This window comes from Ranitomeya imitator, chromosome 8, assembly GCF_032444005.1.
Source record: "Ranitomeya imitator isolate aRanImi1 chromosome 8, aRanImi1.pri, whole genome shotgun sequence".
NCBI classification, from domain to species: Eukaryota; Metazoa; Chordata; class Amphibia; order Anura; family Dendrobatidae; genus Ranitomeya; species Ranitomeya imitator.
Genome location: NC_091289.1, coordinates 47405743 through 47426437, shown reverse-complemented (window position 1 = coordinate 47426437; position 20695 = coordinate 47405743). Strand labels below are relative to the sequence as shown.

General features: G+C 43.4%; 1 protein-coding gene across 1 annotated transcript in view; it reads right to left on the bottom strand.

Annotated features, from left to right (window-relative positions):
- Positions 1–20695, bottom strand: part of TMPRSS6 (transmembrane serine protease 6) — a 184673-nt gene that overhangs the window by 84707 nt on the left and 79271 nt on the right. Inside the window, exons 3-7 of the mRNA XM_069736853.1 lie at positions 17355–17494; positions 16474–16541; positions 13387–13568; positions 11976–12017; positions 8312–8516 (exon numbers count right to left, since the gene is read on the bottom strand). Coding sequence (XP_069592954.1) covers positions 8312–8516; positions 11976–12017; positions 13387–13568; positions 16474–16541; positions 17355–17494 — 637 coding nt within the window. The remainder of the gene's footprint in view (positions 1–8311; positions 8517–11975; positions 12018–13386; positions 13569–16473; positions 16542–17354; positions 17495–20695) is intronic.

Below are 20695 nucleotides of genomic sequence, written 5' to 3'. Positions count from 1 at the left end.
ATATTAATAATATTATAGATGCATGAAAAAATTAGTCCAATTTCAGGTTCACTCCGACTTTAAGATTTTCTGACTTCCTGATGCAACACACAAAAAAGCAGCAAATGAATTTAGAAAACGAACGCTGCAGTTGTCTGTTCATGATGGACGGCTCTACGGTAAATTGGGCCATCCTGGGCTTATTTTATTGTGTACAGTAGGGGGAGCAAGAGTGTCACCTTTCAATCTAATTCGATAAGAGTGGGAAAGTCACGTATTGTTACTGCGGCCATTACATATGTAACCTTGTTCTATTATAGTCATGAATATCATTAAAGACTAGAGCAGCGTGTACCGGGAATTCTGAGCGTGTGTGACATATAGCTACATACAGGTGGGCCTCCTCCCAGGACGCCTGCGCTGCCTATTGTTTGCAATTATTTTACAATTCTTCTATTAGTCATTAAAACATAATGTCACGTTTACATTCACAATGTTCTAAATGTGGCTTTTTTGACGGTAGTGAATCAATTGAATTTCAATTAAATAATATAAATGGATAAAAAAATGGAATGGAATACATTTCTGTAAAGTTGTCAGTCTAAACAGTATAAAATAATAATAGAATAAAATAATAAATAAAACTTTGTGCATTCGTGGCCTTTAAATTATATTTTAATCTTTGCAATGAATCTGCATTGCACTTGAAAAGTAAAACATTTTTTGCAGTCTTCATTAAAATTGTCCTGTGTAGTCCTATGTATCTCCATGATTACAGAATATATTAGCCCGAGCCTGCAGTTGTACTCCCTTCCTTCTGTCTTACTCCTTGCTAAGGGTACATTTTGACTGTCCGACCCACGGTAATGCCGATCAGCCACATTGAAGGCCAAAAGAAAGGCCAACCGCACATTCATTGGCACAGAATAATGGTTAATATAATCGTTCTGTGCCCGTAGAGCAGGGGTGTCAAACTGCATTCCTCCAGGGCTGCAAACAGGTCGTGTTTTCAGGATTTCCTTGTACTGCACAGGTGATAATTTAATCACCAACTCATTATTTGTGTAGGTGATTAAATTATCACCTGTGCAGTACAAGGAAATCCTGAAAACACGACCTGTTTGCAGCCCTCGAGAAATGCAGTTTGACACCCCTGCCGTAAAGTATCAATGTGCTTGGCAATACATGTCCATCCATGGATCATTTCACCCGACAATTATGGGCTGTAGACGTGCATGCATTATACTCTTAATGATTTGTTATGGTTTTTCAATGTGTCCGTAAAAAATCTGGAGTTGTCAACCCTGAGCATTATAATACACAGGGAGCAATCGGATTGAGTGAAACCTCTGAATTCAATAATTATGATGTGCCCCAGGACTTTTGCCCACATAGTGTAACTTGGATTATGGCTAGTGGGTGGTGAAGCTGTCCTCCCGCCATCAGGGATGTGTCAATATTTTCTGAGTTAAAAGGGTATTTCCATTTACAAGATCCTGTTACAATATATGGTAGGTGTAATAATAATGATATTAACAAATTCCTCCAATTAGAAATGTAGTATAGTTCTTCCGATCCGCTTTGTCTCTTTCTTCATGTGCAGGCATTGCAGGACCTTAGGTAACCATGGTTACGACTATTGATGAGCGAGAATACTCGTTGCTCAGCTGGTCTCCGAGTATTTGTTAGTGTTCGGAGATTTAGTTTTCATCGCCGCAGCTGAATGATTTACAGCTATTAGACAGCTTGATTACATGTGGGGATTCCCTAGCAACCAGGCAACCCCCACATGCACTCAGTCTGGCTAGTAGCTGTAAATCATTCAGCTGCGGTGATGAAAACAAAATCTCCGAACACTAACAAATACCCGGAGATCATCCGAGCGTGCTCGGGAAAACCGAGCAACGAGTACAATCGCTCATCACTAATTATGACCACTGATACAGTGACACTTAGCTAGTTGTTACAGGTCATAACCATGGATACCGAAGGTCCTGCAATGCCTGTACATAAGGAAAGTGACAACATAGCGAATCAGAAAAACTATACTACATTTCTAATTGCAGGTATTTGCTAATAATATTATTTCTACACTTACTGCATATTGGGATAGGATCTTGGAGATGGGAATACTTCTTTAAGTACAGAATCAAATCAGTCTTGTTAGTAAGAAGTTTCCGTTCAGTGTATGAATACAATTAGCGAGCCTACGGCCACTTCACAATAGATAATGGAAGGATGCGTAATGGGCCACGCATTGTGGCCATACAATAGTTATATATAGCCAACCGAGCCGCAATCTCATCCCCTCATTTCATACCACTCTCTTCATTTGTATAAAATGGACGACTATGACTTTAAAAGCTTTGAGCAGATGAGTCATAAGAGAAGATCTGAACATTGCAGAAAATAAAGGATATTCTGAATGATCTTAAATGAAAGCTCAATGAAAGCCCTACGTAGAAAACACGTATTCTCCAGTGATGATGCAGCACCCCCAAGGGCTAGGGGTTACTCGGTGCCGGGCCCTTCGGTTCTCGTTGGGGATGTCACTGTGGCTGACCCGGTCCGTGGCCCTCGGGAGGTCCGTTGAATTAACGTGGGAGAGTTCTTTAAAGGGATAATGTTCGTGACACCACCTGTGGTATTCGGTCAGGGTGACCGACGCTGCTTAGGGGTCCGCTGGGGTGATGTTATGGCAGCCAGATGGTATACCTTCCCACAGGTGAAGTGTTTCTCCAGGGCTTCCCAGAGGTGTAGATGGTGGATGGTGGATGATGTAAGGCGCAGCGAATAACGAGGACACAAGGTTGCAGTCTCTTTACCTTTACTGAAGGCTTCAGTATCCACAGTCCAGGGTATGGACCACAGGGCAGGCAGAGTCCGGCCGGTCTGAGGGCAATTCCAGAGTCCCCTTATCCAGGTGGAATTCAATAGCCTTCCTCTAGCGCCTGGGTGTTGTAGTACCTCCCTGCTGAGCAACTCGGTAAGGTCCTCACAACTATTGTAGATGTTAAGTCTCTTCCTCTCTGTCCCCCTGACGGATAGGACAAAACCCATATGACTGGTGGCCTGAGGCTTTTTATAGGGACCCTAGAGACACCCCGGCCCCCACAAGTTGCCACCGTGCCTCCTGGGTATATGGCCGGGCAGCCAACATGGAATCAACTGTCCTGCCAGTCTCTGAAGTAAAGCATAGAGATCCTTACTCCCTCGGTGTTCTGGCTACCGGCTACTGCGCTTCAGAAGGAGGCAGCCTCCTTCTAGCTGGTCTCCCACTGATGTTCCTCTCCTTTTGCTATGACTTCGTTTCTCACTCACTGCAACACTATTCCTTCCAATGTCTCTTTACTGGGATGCTGTCGCATGGGATGCAGGCGCAGCTCCGTGTACCCTCGCCTTCTGCAGGCTGCAGTCTGGAGCTAGCTGGAACCCACTCCAACCCGCCTCTGCCAAAGTCGGTCGGGACTGACTGACTAACTTTCTAACCAACCCACCAGTTTTACCTAAGTGTGAGGAGTGCCCTAATAGATAGAAGCTTAGCTCCCCCTGGCGGACTGGAGTGTGAAGTGTGTTTTCTGGTTGTGAATTCTGGGCAGAAGATTGTGAGCCCTCGTGGGCAGGGTCCTCTCTCCTCCTGTCCCAGTTGTGACTTGTATTGTTCAAGATTATTGTACTTGTTTTTATTATGTATACCCCTCCTCACATGTAAAGCGCCATTGAATAAATGGTGCTATAATAATAAATAATAATAAATAAATAATAATAAATAATAATAATAATATGCACTGACACCTGCTTGATGATATTTTTAAGCAAACTGTGAACTGGTGTTGAACTGATCCCATAGCTGAATCCTCTCAGGATATGGTCCTAGCCAGGGGCGTAACAACTGCGGTCGCAGGGGTCGCAGCTGCAACTGGGTCCGGAGTGTTTAGGGGCCTGCCCAGTCCAGCAAACAAGCAGACAAGTCATGCACCCTGCTGGCCATGCCCACAACGTCCAGCTTCCCTAGACTTCCAGCAGTGTGCGGCAAGTGGGCATGTCCGTGAAGGACATGTGACCTAGCAGAAGGACTGGGCGTGTCACTGAAGCTTGACAGAGATGGAAAGCAGCAGCTGGTGAGTGAAGCGGCTGTAAAGTGCTGATGTGCTGCACACACACACACACACACACACACGTTCTGTGCGCACAGGTCCTGAGATGAGGTCACAGGAGGGTAGGAGTCAGTGTTCACATGATCAGTGGCCTCAGTGTATGCAGGACTCTGCTGTGCTTGATTGTCATGGTGCTGAATGAGGGGATGTTTATGTGTGGGGTCAGGAGGGGTTTACAGTGTGGATGTAACAGAGCCGTGTGTGTACAAGGTTACAGAGCGGAGCCGTGTATGTGTGTAGTGGAGCAATGTGTACGAGGTGTACGGAGCGGAGTCAGGTGTGTAAGAGGTGTATAAAGCTCAGCTGAGGGTGAAAGAGGTGAGCGGAGTCGTGTATGTATGGGGTGTATGGAGTGGTGCTGCGTGTTTATGAGATGTATGGAGCGGAGCCGCATGTGTACGGGGTGGACGGAGCGGAGGAGCGTGTGTATGGAGTGTACGAAGTGGAGCTGTGTGTGTGAGGTGTACGGAGCAGATCCGCGGGTGTAAGGAGCGGAGCCGTGTGTGTACAAGGTGTAAGGAGCAGAGCCGCATATGTACAAGGTGTAAGGAGCAGAGCCGCGTGTCTACAAGGTGCAAGGAGCAGAGCCGCGTGTATGAAAGGTGTAAGGAGCAGAGCCATGTGTGTATAAGGTGTAAGGAGCAGAGCCGCGTGTGTACAAGGTGTACGGAGCAGAGCCACGTGTGTACGGGGTTCTCGGAGCGAAGCCGTGTGTGCAAGGTGTACGGAGCAGAGCCGCGTGTGTACAAGGTGTACAGAGCAGAGTCGTGTGTGTGTACGGGGTTCTCGGAGCGAAGCTGTGTGTGTACGGGCTGTAAATTTCCGAGTCGGGAAGAATGGTACACGGCTGTGGGCAGAGCCCAGCATGTGCACTGTGGGGGAGTATTGAGTGTACTCGCCAGCATCAGAATGTGCAGTGTGCATGCTCCGGAGCCAACCAGTACACCCAATACACCCCCACACTGCACAGGTCTGGAAATGACGCACTGCAGCGTCATACCAGGAAGAAACAGCACACAGAGTTCAAACGCCGGGAGTGCGCTTGGAATTAGAGCGAGGGAGGACATGAACGCCCAGTGTCTGTTATAAAATCATTTTTCTCAGCAATTACAGGGCAGTATTAGGTCAGACTATACAACATTGCAACAAAACTATAGTGCGCGAAATTAATAGGGAAAATGTGCATTTCGGTGGGAAATATTTTGGCGCCGGGGGGGGGGGGGGGGAGGCTCCATTTGAAAGTTCGCATCGGGGCCCCTCACTTTGTAATTACGCCACTGGTCCTAGCACTTGCTGGACTTTCTTTGGAGTCCTAAAGCCTTCTTCCCAATAATTTAACCTTTTTCTTTGAAGTTCTTGAAGATCCCATAAATGGTTTATTTAGGGCAAATCTTACAAACAGCAATGTCCTTGCTTATGGAGCCCTTTTGGTGCAGAACAATGATGACTGCTCATATTTCCTCGGAGGTACCCATGGTTAATAGAAGAAGACAACAATTTCAAGCCCAATTTCCGATTTTAAAGCTACAAGTCTGGTCTTATAATTCAATCAGCATGACATAGTAATATCCGCTGCGTTGTCCTCGCTACCACTTTCTCCTGAGCTAGTAAGAAGATCAATGAAACAATGTAAGCAGGCCATTTTGTGATAGGGCTGAAATTCTGTGGAAATTGGGGTTTTAATGATTAAGTAAACTTTTATGGAAAGGTATGACTTTGCAATATTTGCCCCTGCTTCCAATGAGGCAACAGTCAAAATAAATGCACATGACTGCTGCAGTCAATCAGCAGGCTAATTGTCCTGGCAAATATAGAAAGCAAAAGCTGTTAGGCCCACGGGTATAACTATAGGCAGTGCAGAGGTTGCAGTAGCCTTGAAAGTTGGAGGGGCCCGAAACATCCCTTTAACTCAAGACCAATACTATCATAGACATTTGATTGTTGGAGCCCTATTGGAGATTTTACACGTTACGCCACTAGGTACAACATAGCAGAAAGCAAGTAAAATAAATATAACAAATTAGGAGATAAAAAAAGAAATAAATATTCTACCAGCATCAGAAAACTGCAACAGACTTTGAAGAAAGAACTTACAAATTAGTAATTAGAGAAAGATAAAAATGTATGCAGTAGAAACCTATTGGATTTGCTAAGAAATAAGAATAATAGTGAAATAAGATTGTAAGCAGCGATGCTACATGAACAATTAGGTGAGTATAGTTAGTAGTGTAACATCAATTCCACTTTACATTCATGTTTCTGGTGAACAGAAAGTTCTTAGGTTTTACTTTAGGAACTTTCTTTGTCACGGCAATGGTGGTTAAGACGATTTCATTTCTCACACCAACGTGTTTCCTCTGAACCGCTTTATAGATGTAAAGTTCAGTTTTCTTATCAAACGCTGCTCAGGTGTCTTCCACAATATAGATATGTGCTGAACAATTTCCTTTAAAGGGAAATTCACTTTAGAATAGTTTTTGCCTATTAATCACTATACTCATCCACCTTTCAGTGGGTAAGATCTCGTGTTGCCTAGCTGCAATGTCTAGCCTGTGAATCTGAACTAGTCTGACTGCCGTCTGTGGAGTCAGAAAGGAATTTTTCCCCTAATATGGAACTATTAGTGTTTGCTTCATGTGAATATTGCCTTCCCCTGGATCAACATATTAGGCTATAATTTGCACTCGATGGACTCAAGTCTACCTTCATCTTTAAAAATTAGGTTTTTGCTATGCAATATGAATGCAGCACAATGTAGTAGCAGAGATCCTGATTCCCGCGATGCGTCACTTACCAGGCTCAGTTTTTCAGTTTAAAGGGAACCTGTCACCCCGTTTTTTCAGATTGAGATAAAAATACTGTTAAATAGGGCCTGCGCTGTGCGTTACAATAGTGTATGTAGTGTACCCAGATTCCCCACCTATGCTGCGAAATACATTACCAAAGTCACCGTTTTCGCCTGTCAATCAGGCTGGTCAGGTCAGGTGGGCGTGGTGACATCGCTCTTTTCTTCCCCAGCTTTCCGTTGGTAGCGTAGTGGTGTGCGCATGTCCAAGTGCCGAATCCACTGCGCGCACATGAAGAAACAGCGTGCGATCTGCGCTATTACCCCTGTCATCGGTGGGGGCGGCCATCTTCCTGGGGCCGCGCGTGCGCAGATGGAGTGCTCTGCTGCACGGGGCTTCAGGAAAATGGCCGCGGGATGCCGGGATGGAGATCACGGCGGCCATTTTCCTGAAACCGAGATGCAAACTCGGCTTTGGGAAAATGGCTGCCGCGATCTCCATCTGCGCACGCGCGGCATCCCGCGGCCATTTTGCTGAAGCCCCGCGCAGCAGAGCACTCCATCTGCGCACGCGCGGCCCCAGGAAGATGGCCGCTCCCACCGATGACAGGGGTAATAGCTCAGATCGCGCGCTGTTTCTTCACGTGTGCGCAGTGGATTCGGCACTTGGACATGCGCACACCACTACGCCACCAACGGAAAGCTGGGGAAGAAACAGCGATGTCACCTCGCCCACCTGACCTGACCAGCCTGATTGACAGGCGAAAACGGCGTCTTTGGTAATGTATTGCGCAGCATAGGTGGGGAATCAGGGTACACTACATACACTATAATAACGCACAGCGCAGGCCCTATTTAACAGTATTTATATCTCAATCTGAAAAAAGGGGGTGACAGGTTCCCTTTAAATAAAGTATTTTATCACCAGAAGTTTATCACTACAGGACAACTGGCTTTGTGCCTCCTGGTCCATCCATGCCCCTAGAACTGATTAGCAGCTTTCTGTCACTATAAATGTACACAAAATGCAGGGTTTCAGTGCTCAGCATTCAGAGCTCTGCTAGATCTGCAGCAGAGAAAAGTGTGATGCTGTCACAACTGCCACACCCAGTAAACTAAGTAACACGTCACTGGAATCAGTGTCTCTGTTTCTACATCATCCTGCTCTCGGATTGCATAGAAAAAAAACTGCTGACTGATTCACATTTAATAATGAGCAAATATAAACGTTTTATCTTTACAGCCATAACAAGCGATCATCTGTATTAGCTATGGCCCATTATCTAACTGATTATTCTTGGTCCAATTAAGGTTAAAGGGGTAAAAGTAATATATTGAATTATAAACATTACCACGAACATTACCAACATATGTATAAAGCAAAACTTACGTAGTGATGATGTGAGTGTCAAGTGGGGCAGCTGCATCATACATGGCCAGACGGTCCCTGCAGTCGGCACGTGTCCACTTGAGTCGAAGTTTCAATAGGTGACCAGGAGGACCCTGTATTTGCCATACACAGGTCGGAGAGGTGTAATCAGGACCTGATAATTGTAATTCTTGGCCAGCCCGTACATAGCTGTACCTGTAGCAGGCTGCAGGATATGGATGCAGAGAGGACAATACAATGCCGGAAGAATAGGAGAAAGGAATAAAACAGAGTCAACATATAGTAGTACAAAAATAAGAAGTATAACAACCAACTTTAACAGAAGTGGGGCATACATATAACAATTTTGAATCTGAGTTTTTCAAGGGGCTTGTTAGTGCCCCTGTCCAACTCTGCCATACTACACTGAAGGAAATAAGTATTTGACCCCTTGCTGATTTTGCAAGTTTGCACACTGACAAAGACATGAACAGTCTATAATTTTAAGGGTAGGATAATTTTAACATTGGTAGATAGAATATCATAAATAAAACCCAGAAAATCACATTGTATAAATTATATAAATTTATTTGAATTTTGCAGTGAGAAATAAGTATTTGATCCCCTACCAACCATTAAGAGTTCTGGCTCCTACAGACCAGTTAGACGCTCCTAATCAACTTGTTACCTGCATTAAAGACAGCTGTCTCACATAGTCACCTTTATAAAAGACTCCTGTCCACAGACTCAATCAGTCAGACTCTAACCTCTACAACATGGGTAAGACCAAAGAGATTTTTAAGGATGTCAGGGACAAGATCAAAGACCTGCACAAAGCTGGAATGGGCCACAAAATCATAAGTAAGACGTTGGGTGAGAAGGAGACAACTGTTGGTGCGATAGTAAGAAAATGGAAGAAATACAAAATGACTGTCAATTGACATCGATCTTGGGCACCATGCAAAATCTCACCTCAAGGGGTATCCTTGACCACATTCACCAAGAAAACAATTTGTAACACATTACGCCGTAAAGGTTTAAAATCCTGCAGTGCCCGCAAGGTCCCCCCGCTCAAGAAGGCACATGTGCACAAGTTTGCCAATGAGCACCTGGATGATTCTGTGAGTGATTGGGAGAAGGTGCTGTGGTCAGATGAGACAAATTTTGAGGTCTTTGGCATTAACTCTACTCGCCGTGTTTGGAGGAAAAGAAATGCTGCCTATGACCCAAAGAACACCATCCCCACTGTCAAGCATGGAGGTGGAAACATTATGCTTTGGGGGTATTTCTCTGCTAAGGGCACAGGACTACTTCACCGCATCAATAGGAGAATGGATGGAGCCATGTACCGTAAAATCCTGAGAGACAACCTCCTTCCCTCCGCCAGGACATTAAAAATGGGTCGCGGCTGGATCTTCCAGCAAGACAATGACCCATACAGCCAAGGCAACAAAGGAGTGGATCAAAAAGAAGCACATAAGGTCATGGAGTTGCCTAGCCAGTCTACAGACCTTATTTAAATAGAAAACTTATGGAGGGAGTTGAAGCTTTGAGTTGCCAAGCGACAGCCTCAAAATCTTAATGATTTAGAGATGATCTGCAAAGAGTAGTGGACCAAAATTCCTCCTGACAGGTGCGCAAACCTCATCAACTACAAAAATGCCTGACTTACTTCTCACTGCAAAATGCAAATACATTTATATAATGTATACAGTGTGATTTTCTGGGTTTTATTTTTGATATTCTATCTCTCAATGTTAAAATTAACCTACCCTTAAAATTCCAGATATGTCTTTGTCAGTGGACAAACTTACAAAATCAGCAAGGGATCAAATATTTATTTCCTTCACTACGTGCCCCTGAAATAAAGATCTATCTCAAATATTTACAACCCAGTTTATGAAATCTTTTCTTTAATATAATAAGCTATCTCACCTAAAGGATGGATTATGTTTCCATACCCGGCATGGCTCATACACATTGAAATGTACAACGTAGCTTCCTTCTGTATGTAATTATTCCTAAGGCAATAAACTGTACATTTGAAACAATGCTGTGCAAGAAGCAGTCAAAACAAATTAATTGCGAAAAAAAAATTTAAAATGAAAAAAAAAATTAAAAAAGAAATTAGTGCAAATTAAACCAGAAGTTGAGTGAAAAGGACACAATGATAGTAGAAGGTGGGTCCAAGAGGACATTGAAGGGGCTTTTAAACTGTCTAGATGTACATGTAGGGGTATAAACTGGGGTGGAGAAAAAGATTTTCTCTATATTGATCCGATCCAGCTAGTGCTATGACATCATGACCTGAGGGTGAGGCTTAGTAAATGCCAGAGGTGGCCGGGATGCTGTGCCGAAAAAGCCAGATACAGAAGGGGACTGGACAGGATGCCACGGAGGACTTGACAGAATCCAGGATCAGGGCAGCATGTATTATTTCGCTCAACTGTAATATGAACTATTTTCTATGTGCACGATAATATAATTGACGGACCAGATGGATGGGCCCATAGGTGGGTCAGTAATGGGGTCAGGACTTCACTTCCACTCAGATTCCAGCAAGGTGGAGTTGGGCTACTGCTATAGGCTGGGGTTATTAAAGATGAACTAGTTGGACAGTTTCAAGTTGAAGATGGACTCAAAATCATCTCCCAAACCTACTGCCTTTTTTTTTTAAAAGACACTTTCTTCAAACAGTGGTACCGGAAAAAGTCTGCATCTTTCAAGAAAACCATACGTTTTCTGCGGGACACTCTTCCATCGTAGCATTGAAGTCTCCACTGCTCGACTGCCGGTAAAAGATGAAAGAATAATGGCACTGCACCTTCCTCACCAGACCTAAACCCTACTGAGAACTTGTGAGCCCTTCTTAAACAGGAGATTTACAGTGAACGTGAACTGTTACCTATCTGATGAATGTCAGGGAGGATGTGGTTGGCGCTCCCCAAAAACTTAATCATCAACAGATTAAGAAACTGACTGACTCCATCGATGTAAGGCTTAGGACTGTTCTTGAAAAAAAAGGGAGGAAATATGGGTCACTGATATTTTTTATTTCAATATCCGAAATAAATTTTTGTACATTTTGAGTATTTTGGTTATTATTGTTACTTTAACAGATGAAAATAAACAATTGAGATAGTAAAATTTTGATTTTTTTTTTTGGTTGCCCAATAATTCCGCACACATAGATGTTCTCCTAAGAAAGACGAAACCTCACTTTTACTTTCTTAGATATTCAGGTTTCAGGTTTATTACCCTTTTGGATTGACCACCAGCGCTGTAGTTGGTCAATACTAAAATGAATCATCTAAAATACTAATTGCCTAATAATTCTGCACATATTGTTTTACGCAAGAGCGTAGAAGAGAATCCAGCTGCTTGTACTAGTAGATCATGCTTTCTCCATGGTTCTCTTCGGATTCACTAGAAGTACATTTTAAACTTAAGTAAAACTTTGCCAACATCAGCTAACTAGAGAACCTCTTTAAAAGTAGTGTGGAAGTGGTTATAGTGGTTTCGAGTGGAAATTGTGACAGTCACAAATGTTGAAAGAACAGGAGGAGCTTTCATGAACAAAGTCATTTCCCAGCAGACACTTAATGATTTTTATTTTTACGATGTTTCATTTTATTTTCATTAATGGAAACCCTTTGTAAGCAGCCGATGAGGCGGACAACCCTACCAGTGCTGGAGGAGAGCAGCTGCTTGTTCTGTATTGTGCCTTCTGAAAACATAATTCAAAGGATATAAAATAAGGTCAAACATCTATAACCAACCAAAAGGAATATACAAAGTAAAGAACTAAACACTGGCATGCTTGCTATGAAAGCTGCATAGGTTGTCCATGGGAACAGGGCTTAAAAAGCATTTTCGCAATTGGGTTTCATTACAAATTGTGCACCTTCTATAATCTCTGTGTTGTACTTATGTATTGGTGGATGCAGAATGAGTTAACTCATTATAAGTTATCTCCGAATCTGTCGTTGAGCTCCTTATGACATTCTGATGAGAGAGTTCGTAACTTTTATCTGTCTTTTTCTGGCCTTCTCTCAGCTGATTTATGACCAAAGACCACAAAAAAAATGAATGTTCAGAAAAATAAAGAGCCTGTAAAAGCCAAATGATGCAATTTTTTTTTAATAAAACCCAATTGCTAAAATGACTTTTAGCCCCAAATACATACATTTACGTAAAAATATAAACTTGTCCCCAAAGTTGAACAGAATAGCGTATAGTGGTAGTATATTAAAAGTATATAAAAGTATATTACTTTTTCAGAGGTGAATACGCCATGCTCAGGAAAATATATTTAAGAGATCTTGTGAACGACTGTATTTTCGGTCTGCATGCTATCCAACAAAAAATAGTATCAAACTCGGACCAATGTTATTCTATGGGGCTGTGCAGAGTGTGCTAATTCTTTCTGAAGGTTTTTTTGCAGTAAAGTGGGGGTTCTGATTTGTTTCTCTGTCAATCCTATGAGCAGCTCTCACTAAACTTTTGCTTGGTCTTCCAGACCTTATCTTGACCTCCACTGTTCCTGTTGACTGACATTTCTTAATTACATTTCGAACTGAGGAAAGGACAGCTTGATGATGCCTAGCTATCTTCATATAGCCTTCTCCTGCATGTAGGCCTCCACCATTTCCATTTTCAGAATGCTAGGCAGCTGCCTAGAAGAACCCATGGCGTTGTGTTTTGGCACAAGGTTAGAGGAGGCTGGGTTTATATTAAGCTGCAAATTTGTATCACCGGGCCTTTCCTAACTAATATAGTGAGCAAGACATAACCCTAACAGGCTAATTAAGCTCTGAAACCTTGGTCAAAGATATCTGAGCCCACAAATCTCCAAGGTTTTGCCGAAACTTTAGCATCAGCCCATTTTCCTTTTTTGTAATTTTTAAAATGTTAAAGATGACAATATATAATTTTATTGCCTAAACTACAAAGGAAATGTGTCATCTTTAATTAACTTTAGGCCTTTTAGAGATAATTTCATCTTCAACTTGCTTAATTGTTCACAATAACAGTAATTTTGACCGGAGGTGCCCAAACTTTTTCAGGCCACCGTATAATCTAAATCACGCACTTACCAAATATATCCGTTGAATTTGGATCCACATGGTACTGATCATATATGTAGGTCCCCGTGGCTTTAGACTTACGTTGCATGACACTAGTGAGTGCTGCCTTCACTGAGTCCGCAGTAACATCTTTGCTAAGAGAATTAGGCACATCCAGGATAATCCAAAAATAAACTTTCAAGCTACCCTGTCTAAAGAAAAAGATAAATGGTAAGTACAGCATAAGACACTGGCCAACATTGACTCAACATATACAGTTAGGGCCAGAAATATTTGGACAGTGACACAATTTTCGCAAGTTGGGCTCTGCATGCCACCACATTGGATTTGAAATGAAACCTCTACAACAGAATTCAAGTGCAGATTGTAACGTTTAATTTGAAGGGTTGAACAAAAATATCTGATAGAAAATGTAGGAATTGTACACATTTCTTTACAAACACTCCACATTTTAGGAGGTCAAAAGTAATTGGACAAATAAACATAACCCAAACAAAATATTTTTATTTTCAATATTTTGTTGCAATTCCTTTGGAGGCAATCACTGCCTTAAGTCTGGAACCCATGGACATCACCAAACGCTGGGTTTCCTCCTTCTTAATGCTTTGCCAGGCCTTTACAGCCGCAGCCTTCAGGTCTTGCTTGTTTGTGGGTCTTTCCGTCTTAAGTCTGGATTTGAGCAAGTGAAATGCATGCTCAATTGGGTTTAGATCTGGAGATTGACTTGGCCATTGCAGAATGTTCCACTTTTTGGCACTCATGAACTCCTGGGTAGCTTTGGCTGTATGCTTGGGGTCATTGTCCATCTGTACTATGAAGCGCCGTCCAATCAACTTTGCAGCATTTGGCTGAATCTGGGCTGAAAGTATATCCCGGTACACTTCAGAATTCATCCGGCTACTCTTGTCTGCTCTTATGTCATCAATAAACACAAGTGACCCAGTGCCATTGAAAGCCATGCATGCCCATGCCATCACGTTGCCTCCACCATGTTTTACAGAGGATGTGGTGTGCCTTGGATCATGTGCCGTTCCCTTTCTTCTCCAAACTTTTTTCTTCCCATCATTCTGGTACAGGTTGATCTTTGTCTCATCTGTCCATAGAATACTTTTCCAGAACTGAGCTGGCTTCTTGAGGTGTTTTTCTGCAAATTTAACTCTGGCCTGTCTATTTTTGTTATTGATGAATGGTTTGCATCTAGATGTGAACCCTTTGTATTTACTGTCATGGAGTCTTCTCTTTACTGTTGACTTAGAGACAGATACATCTACTTCACTGACAGTGTTCTGGACTTCAGTTGATGTTGTGAACGGGTTCTTCTTCACCAAATTAAGTATGCGGCGATCATCCACCACTGTTGTCATCCGTGGACGCCCAGGCCTTTTTGAGTTCCCAAGCTCACCAGTCAATTCCTTTTTCCTCAGAATGTACCCAACTGTTGATTTTGCTACTCCAAGCATGTCTGCTATCTCTCTGATGGATTTTTTCTTTTTTTTCAGCCTCAGGATGTTCTGCTTCACCTCAATTGAGAGTTCCTTTGACCGCATGTTGTCTGCTCACAGCAACAGCTTCCAAATGCAAAACCACACACCTGGAATCCACCCCTGACCTTTTAACTACTTCATTGATTACAGGTTAACGAGGGAGACGCCTTCAGAGTTAATTGCAGCCCTTAGAGTCCATTGTCCAATTACTTTTGGTCCCTGGAAAAAGAGGACGCTATGCATTACAGAGCTATGATTCCTAAACCCTTTCTCCGATTTGGATGTGGAAACTATCATATTGCAGCTGGGAGTGTGCACTTTCAGCCCATATTATATATATAATTGTATTTCTGAACATGTTTTTGTAAACAGCTAAAATAACAAAACTTGTGTCACTGTCCAAATATTTCTGGCCCTAACTGTATATAATAATAGCTTTCGGAAATTAAAGCCTAAAGAAAATATATCACCCCAGTGTATACTCATGGCACATACAACAACATTATGAAAAAAATTCCAAACGTTGGCTAACTAGGATTTCAGGGCTTAGAATATAGGGTAGATTGACACAAATTGTTAAGAATCTATACAAGCAGTGGCGGAACGATTGCTGTTATATAAATTACAACCACGACCAGGCACATGCAGGAGAGAGGCCCACAAATGCCAGTGCCTACTTCAACTGGATGTGCCACTGAGGATGCACATTCACTTGAAGTGTATTACCTGGTGGCTCGCTGCACTTCAGTACATGCCGCCGGCCAATCAGAGGCTGGCAACTGAACTGGCGTCAGCCTATTTGTGAAGGGCGGTGCATTGCAGTGATGTCATGCGCTGCCCATGGCCACCACAGTTAAGTCAGCTGCAGGTTGTAGAAGAGGATACATGGAAGTGGAGGAAGTTATGAAGAATCTTTTATTTTTTTTAATGGGGGTCATTATACCAGGAAGGAGCATAGGATGGAAGACATTGTTTTAGGATGGGGGACATTATACCATGATGGGGGGGGGGGCAGAAAAGGGAACATTATTAAAGTAAGGGGCACAGGAAGGGAAACATTATACCAGGAAGGGGTATATTATACCAAGAGGGGGTCCAGGAAGAAATCCAGGACAGACGACATTATAATAAGAAAAGGCAGAGGATTATGGACATTATACCAGGATGGGGACCAGAACGGATGACATTATTGCAAGAACGGGACGGGATGGTGTACATTATTACAGGAAGGTGTCAGAATGGGGACACTTTGGAATGAAGGGTGAACACGTATGTCTTTATAGGATGTAGAATGCTACAAGGTCCCATAACGATGACAAACGTGCAGGTGGGGGCCTAAGTCCAAATTTTGCACCTCGGTCCATCGGACTCTAGTTATGCCACTGTATACAAGGGTTGTGCAGAACTAGGAAAATGGGCAATTTTTAGAAATTTGCTGAAACAAATGCACTCCTATCTGGGCAAGTGGAGGCAGATTGGGCTTGCGGGCGTGGGTGTGTGCAGGGGTCACAGGTCCACATTTTGCACCGGGGCCCATCGGACACTAGTTACACCACTGTGCACAACCCTTTTATTTATTTGTCAAACATCACTCTCCTTCTGTTTATCTCACCCAAAAGCATAGACCGTGCTGGAGTTGTGATATGCAGCCAGTTCTGAAGCCAAGACTAGAGCAGTTACCTAAAGACAGAAAGCAATGGTAAGAGAATTACAAATATAGAATATAAAAAACATAATATAAGACAAAAAAAACTGAACATGAACCCATTCAAAATTCTCTAGCCTGATGTTCTGTTAAACTAAATGTACAAATCAGACAGTATAGGGCAGAGTAATAGCTATAATGATATTAATTAATGCATAGGACTGTAGATGTGATCCAGAAGTTGCTCGTGGGCCACAATAGCTCTTAGGGGGTGTTGCTATTTTGCTAAAATGTATGGTTATTATTTGCTTTTGCATGCTACAGCTGCTAGTACATATTAGCAGGGCATGCATTTGTGGTTAAAAGTATCATTCATGCAATTGCTTTTTTAAAAAAAAATTTTTGGTATCGGTTTGCTCTTTGGTCAGGCCCTTTGTTTCAATACACATGTATCTTTGATGTGGTCTGTAGTCATAAATCAGCTCAGAGGAGCTCAGAAAAAGACAGACAGAAGCACGAATAGTATATGGGCATGCTCGAATATTATTTTTCGGGTGTTAGACAGCTGCAACTCAGGGCAGGATTGCCTAAAAGACAGGCAATCCCCCATGTGTTGCGTGTGTCTAACAGCCTCAAATCATGCAGCCGCAGGGATTCGAACATAATATACGAGCACGCCCAAGATACTCGGATAACACCCAAGCATGCTCGGATAAGACGTTATTTGAGCACGTTCGCTCATCACTAGTAATTACAAAAATGCCTTAGGACATAACACCCGATATTATTGTGTAATAAAAAACTGCTCCTCTGTATGATTAAAAATATAGATTTTCCACAAGATTTACCAGTTTATTCAGGTGAGATGCTTCCCTCTTAAATATATTGCTTTCAGGCTGGCCGAGTTCTTTTGTAAATTCATGGCTCACAATTCGCAGGGTACAGGCAAATATTTTATCGGTTGTCATTTCTGGTCTGACGTCCACTTCTGCAGTAAGAAAGAGACATATATTTGTGAGAAAGGAAAATGGTGACAGTAAGAACAGTCGCAATGGCAAACATAGCAACGCATTGGGGTATGTTGACAAGAGGCACAATTGTTGAAAATGTCAGCCGTAATTTCGCCTGAAATGCTTAGACAATTGCAGCGACAAATAAATACCAAACTCTGTAGATTTTGGTGCCGATATGTCCTTGATGAATACAGCAAAACTAAAAAAAAAAAACACTTTAATCTCTTTGTTCCGAGCTATCTTTCCTTTGCCAGCCTCCTACTATGTCATCGCAGAGAAAAAAATGTCATTTGGTTTTAGAGAAACTGGAAGAATAGCATATACAGTATATCAGGGAAAGTGAGTGCAGCATTTTATTTTTTTAGTTTAAAATTTGCTAAGTTCTTTTTTTAGCAGTTTTGAATTTTGACCTAGAGGTAATTCACAGCGAAATAGTGAAAAAATGGAGTTTGCTATGAATTTCGACTTCCCTACTGAGTTTAATGCACAGCAAATCCACAACTGATCTACAAAATAAATGACATTTAACATCTACATCGCAAGTCAGTTTCTACTTTTTTATTTTAATTTTTTTCTCTACTAATATTTTCTAATTGAATATTTATTGTTACTATAATACACTACAGAATTTCTGCCCTAAAAATCTAGGTGGAAAAAGTTCCAGTTTATTCGTTTCGTCTGAACACGGCCAAAGGATCTTTTTACATGGCACCCAAATTGAGTGGAACATCATATGGACCCAACTGAGATCTAATGATCTAAGCATCGCAGATCTTTATGGATCTTGGAGTTGCAGGCAAATGTGGCACCCCTAGGGGTATTTGCCACAAAAATAGTTACTGACAGTAAGTACAAATACTAAAATAGCAAGACTGCACTACCACCTCCGGCCAGAAGGGGGAGCTCCAGAGACTCCCCTTGATCCATTCTGGTCTGAGAGAAGAAATGGCAGTTGGGCCAAGGAGCTAATAGTGAGAGGTCATACAGTTGAATCTCTAACAGCCCTATGACGGTTTCCAGGCCCAAATCACCGGCCAGAGGAGAAGAGGGATAGAGAAAAAGGACATTGTGAGAACCGGGTAGCATTAATCACTACCCAGAACAGGCACAAAGACGGATACCGGATCCGTGGCTGTATTCATTATATATAATACAGCAACCGGAAAAACGTGAGGTGATATCAGCTTCACTAGGGCCGGACGCAGCAACAGACACAGAGTTCAGCGGTACTCCCAGAGGGGGTAAACCGATAAAAGGACTCGGGTTGCCCGTCGAACCAGGACCCGGAGGGCACAGATTGGGCCGGCAGCCAGTTCACATACAGCAGCAGGGCCACACAGAAATTGCGCACAATAAGAGGCGAAGACCCCGGCAGGGTCAAAGTAAATCAGAGTTCCCATACAGACTCCGGTGACAGGACTGGTTGTAAATCCTTTTATGTTAAAGTAAACTGGTTAAACGTTTCAGTGCCTCAGTCTTTCATTTGGACAATAGCCATCTATCCAGGATCGAGATCGTCACCGCTGGGAGAACCTGCTGCTGATCAAGTAAGTGCCTGTCCCCTCATGATACCCCTTACACTGTGCATTGCCTGAGGCCACAGCACCGGGTCAAGCCACCCGTGACATCCCCCTCAAGAGACAGACTCCATTGGTCCGGTGCTGGGTATCCCGGTCTCCTGGGCGTCACAATTGGCGTCACGGACAGGATCTAGCCAGCCCGTATACCGGGTATTGTGTGCCGTGATTGGAGCCCAAAATTGTGAAAACTGGGATGAAAAATCTTGAAAATTGACTTTATTAAAGAAAAATCCATTCCCCATTGAAAACTATTGAAAGTGACTTTTCCCCATTGGTTATAATGGAGTAAAGATGGCCGCCATCCCCTGAGGTAATCACTTCATAACCGTTAGGCACGAGACTGTTAATTGAGCTACGCCATCACCTGAGCCCCAGTCTAACTGAAAAACTTCAGAATCCGCCATTACAGAGCGCGGTGGGTGGGAGCAGCAGGGGGCGTGTCATTGTGGGCGGCACCAAGCTGAGCGCTCTGACATCAGAGCAAGGGGAAAATCGATCCTGCTGCACAGCGGAACGAATCTACACTATCCCGACGGAAGCGGAGGACCGGAAGGGTCCGGATTAACTAAGGGGGCACAGTATGTCGCAGCACGGAGACGCCGCAGCACCCGGCGGCGCTAATGCAGCTGAAAGACAGAGTGTCGATAGAGCGTCTGGTAGCGCAGCGGTGCAAGGAGTGGCGCCCATCATGCCGGTGCTGATGCCATATACCCCAGGTGGCCCGTGGCTTCCAATGTATGAAGGTGAGCCTAATACCCTTGACGATTTCAGAGAAAAGATGCTGGCCCATTTTGACATGTTCCCTGTGGGTGAAGTTCAGCGTGTTAGTCTCCTGATGATGCAGTTAAGTGGCCATGCTAAGCGAGAAGTCACAGCATGGGCAGCTGATCTAAAAGGCACTGTTGAACGCATATTTGCTGGATTAAAAGCTACATTTGAAACCACGGCCAGCAGCAAAGCTAAAATACGATTCTTTAGTTGCAAACAAAAAGCTAATGAGGGCGTGAGAGACTTTGCCTTAAACCTGCAGGAAGCCCTTAAATCACTTACACTGGCTGAACCCATTTTTAACACCGGAGCGGATAAACTGCTAAGAGATCAATTTATTGAGGGACTCTACACCCCTTCTCACCGGGGGCATGTGAGCATGCTTGTTTTTAAGAACCCTGAATTGACATTTGCCCAATTAAAGGAGAGCGCTATACGTCTCCAGCTGGCAGAGGCACCTCGGGATCAGGATCCTGCGCAACCCATGGCAGAGGCACCTCAACAACAGGGAGTGCCAGTGACATCAGCTATGTCTGGGGCCATTGCTAAGCCCCTGGGGCCCAGTACTAATGAGGCTCTTCAACAAAAGCTTGACTCTTTAGCTGATGTTGTTGCTTCAATGGCTAAAACCATGCAGGATATGAGAGGACACAAGATGGAGTTGGCAAACTGTAGAGAGGATGTTCCATGGATGAGACCCCGGAGATACCCGACATGGAGAGGACGACCCCGCGACCGCTACCAACCGGATGGACAGCCCATTTGCCGCCGTTGCCAGCAGCCGGGCCACTTTGCACGAGATCGTGATTTAAACGGGAATCCCCTGGG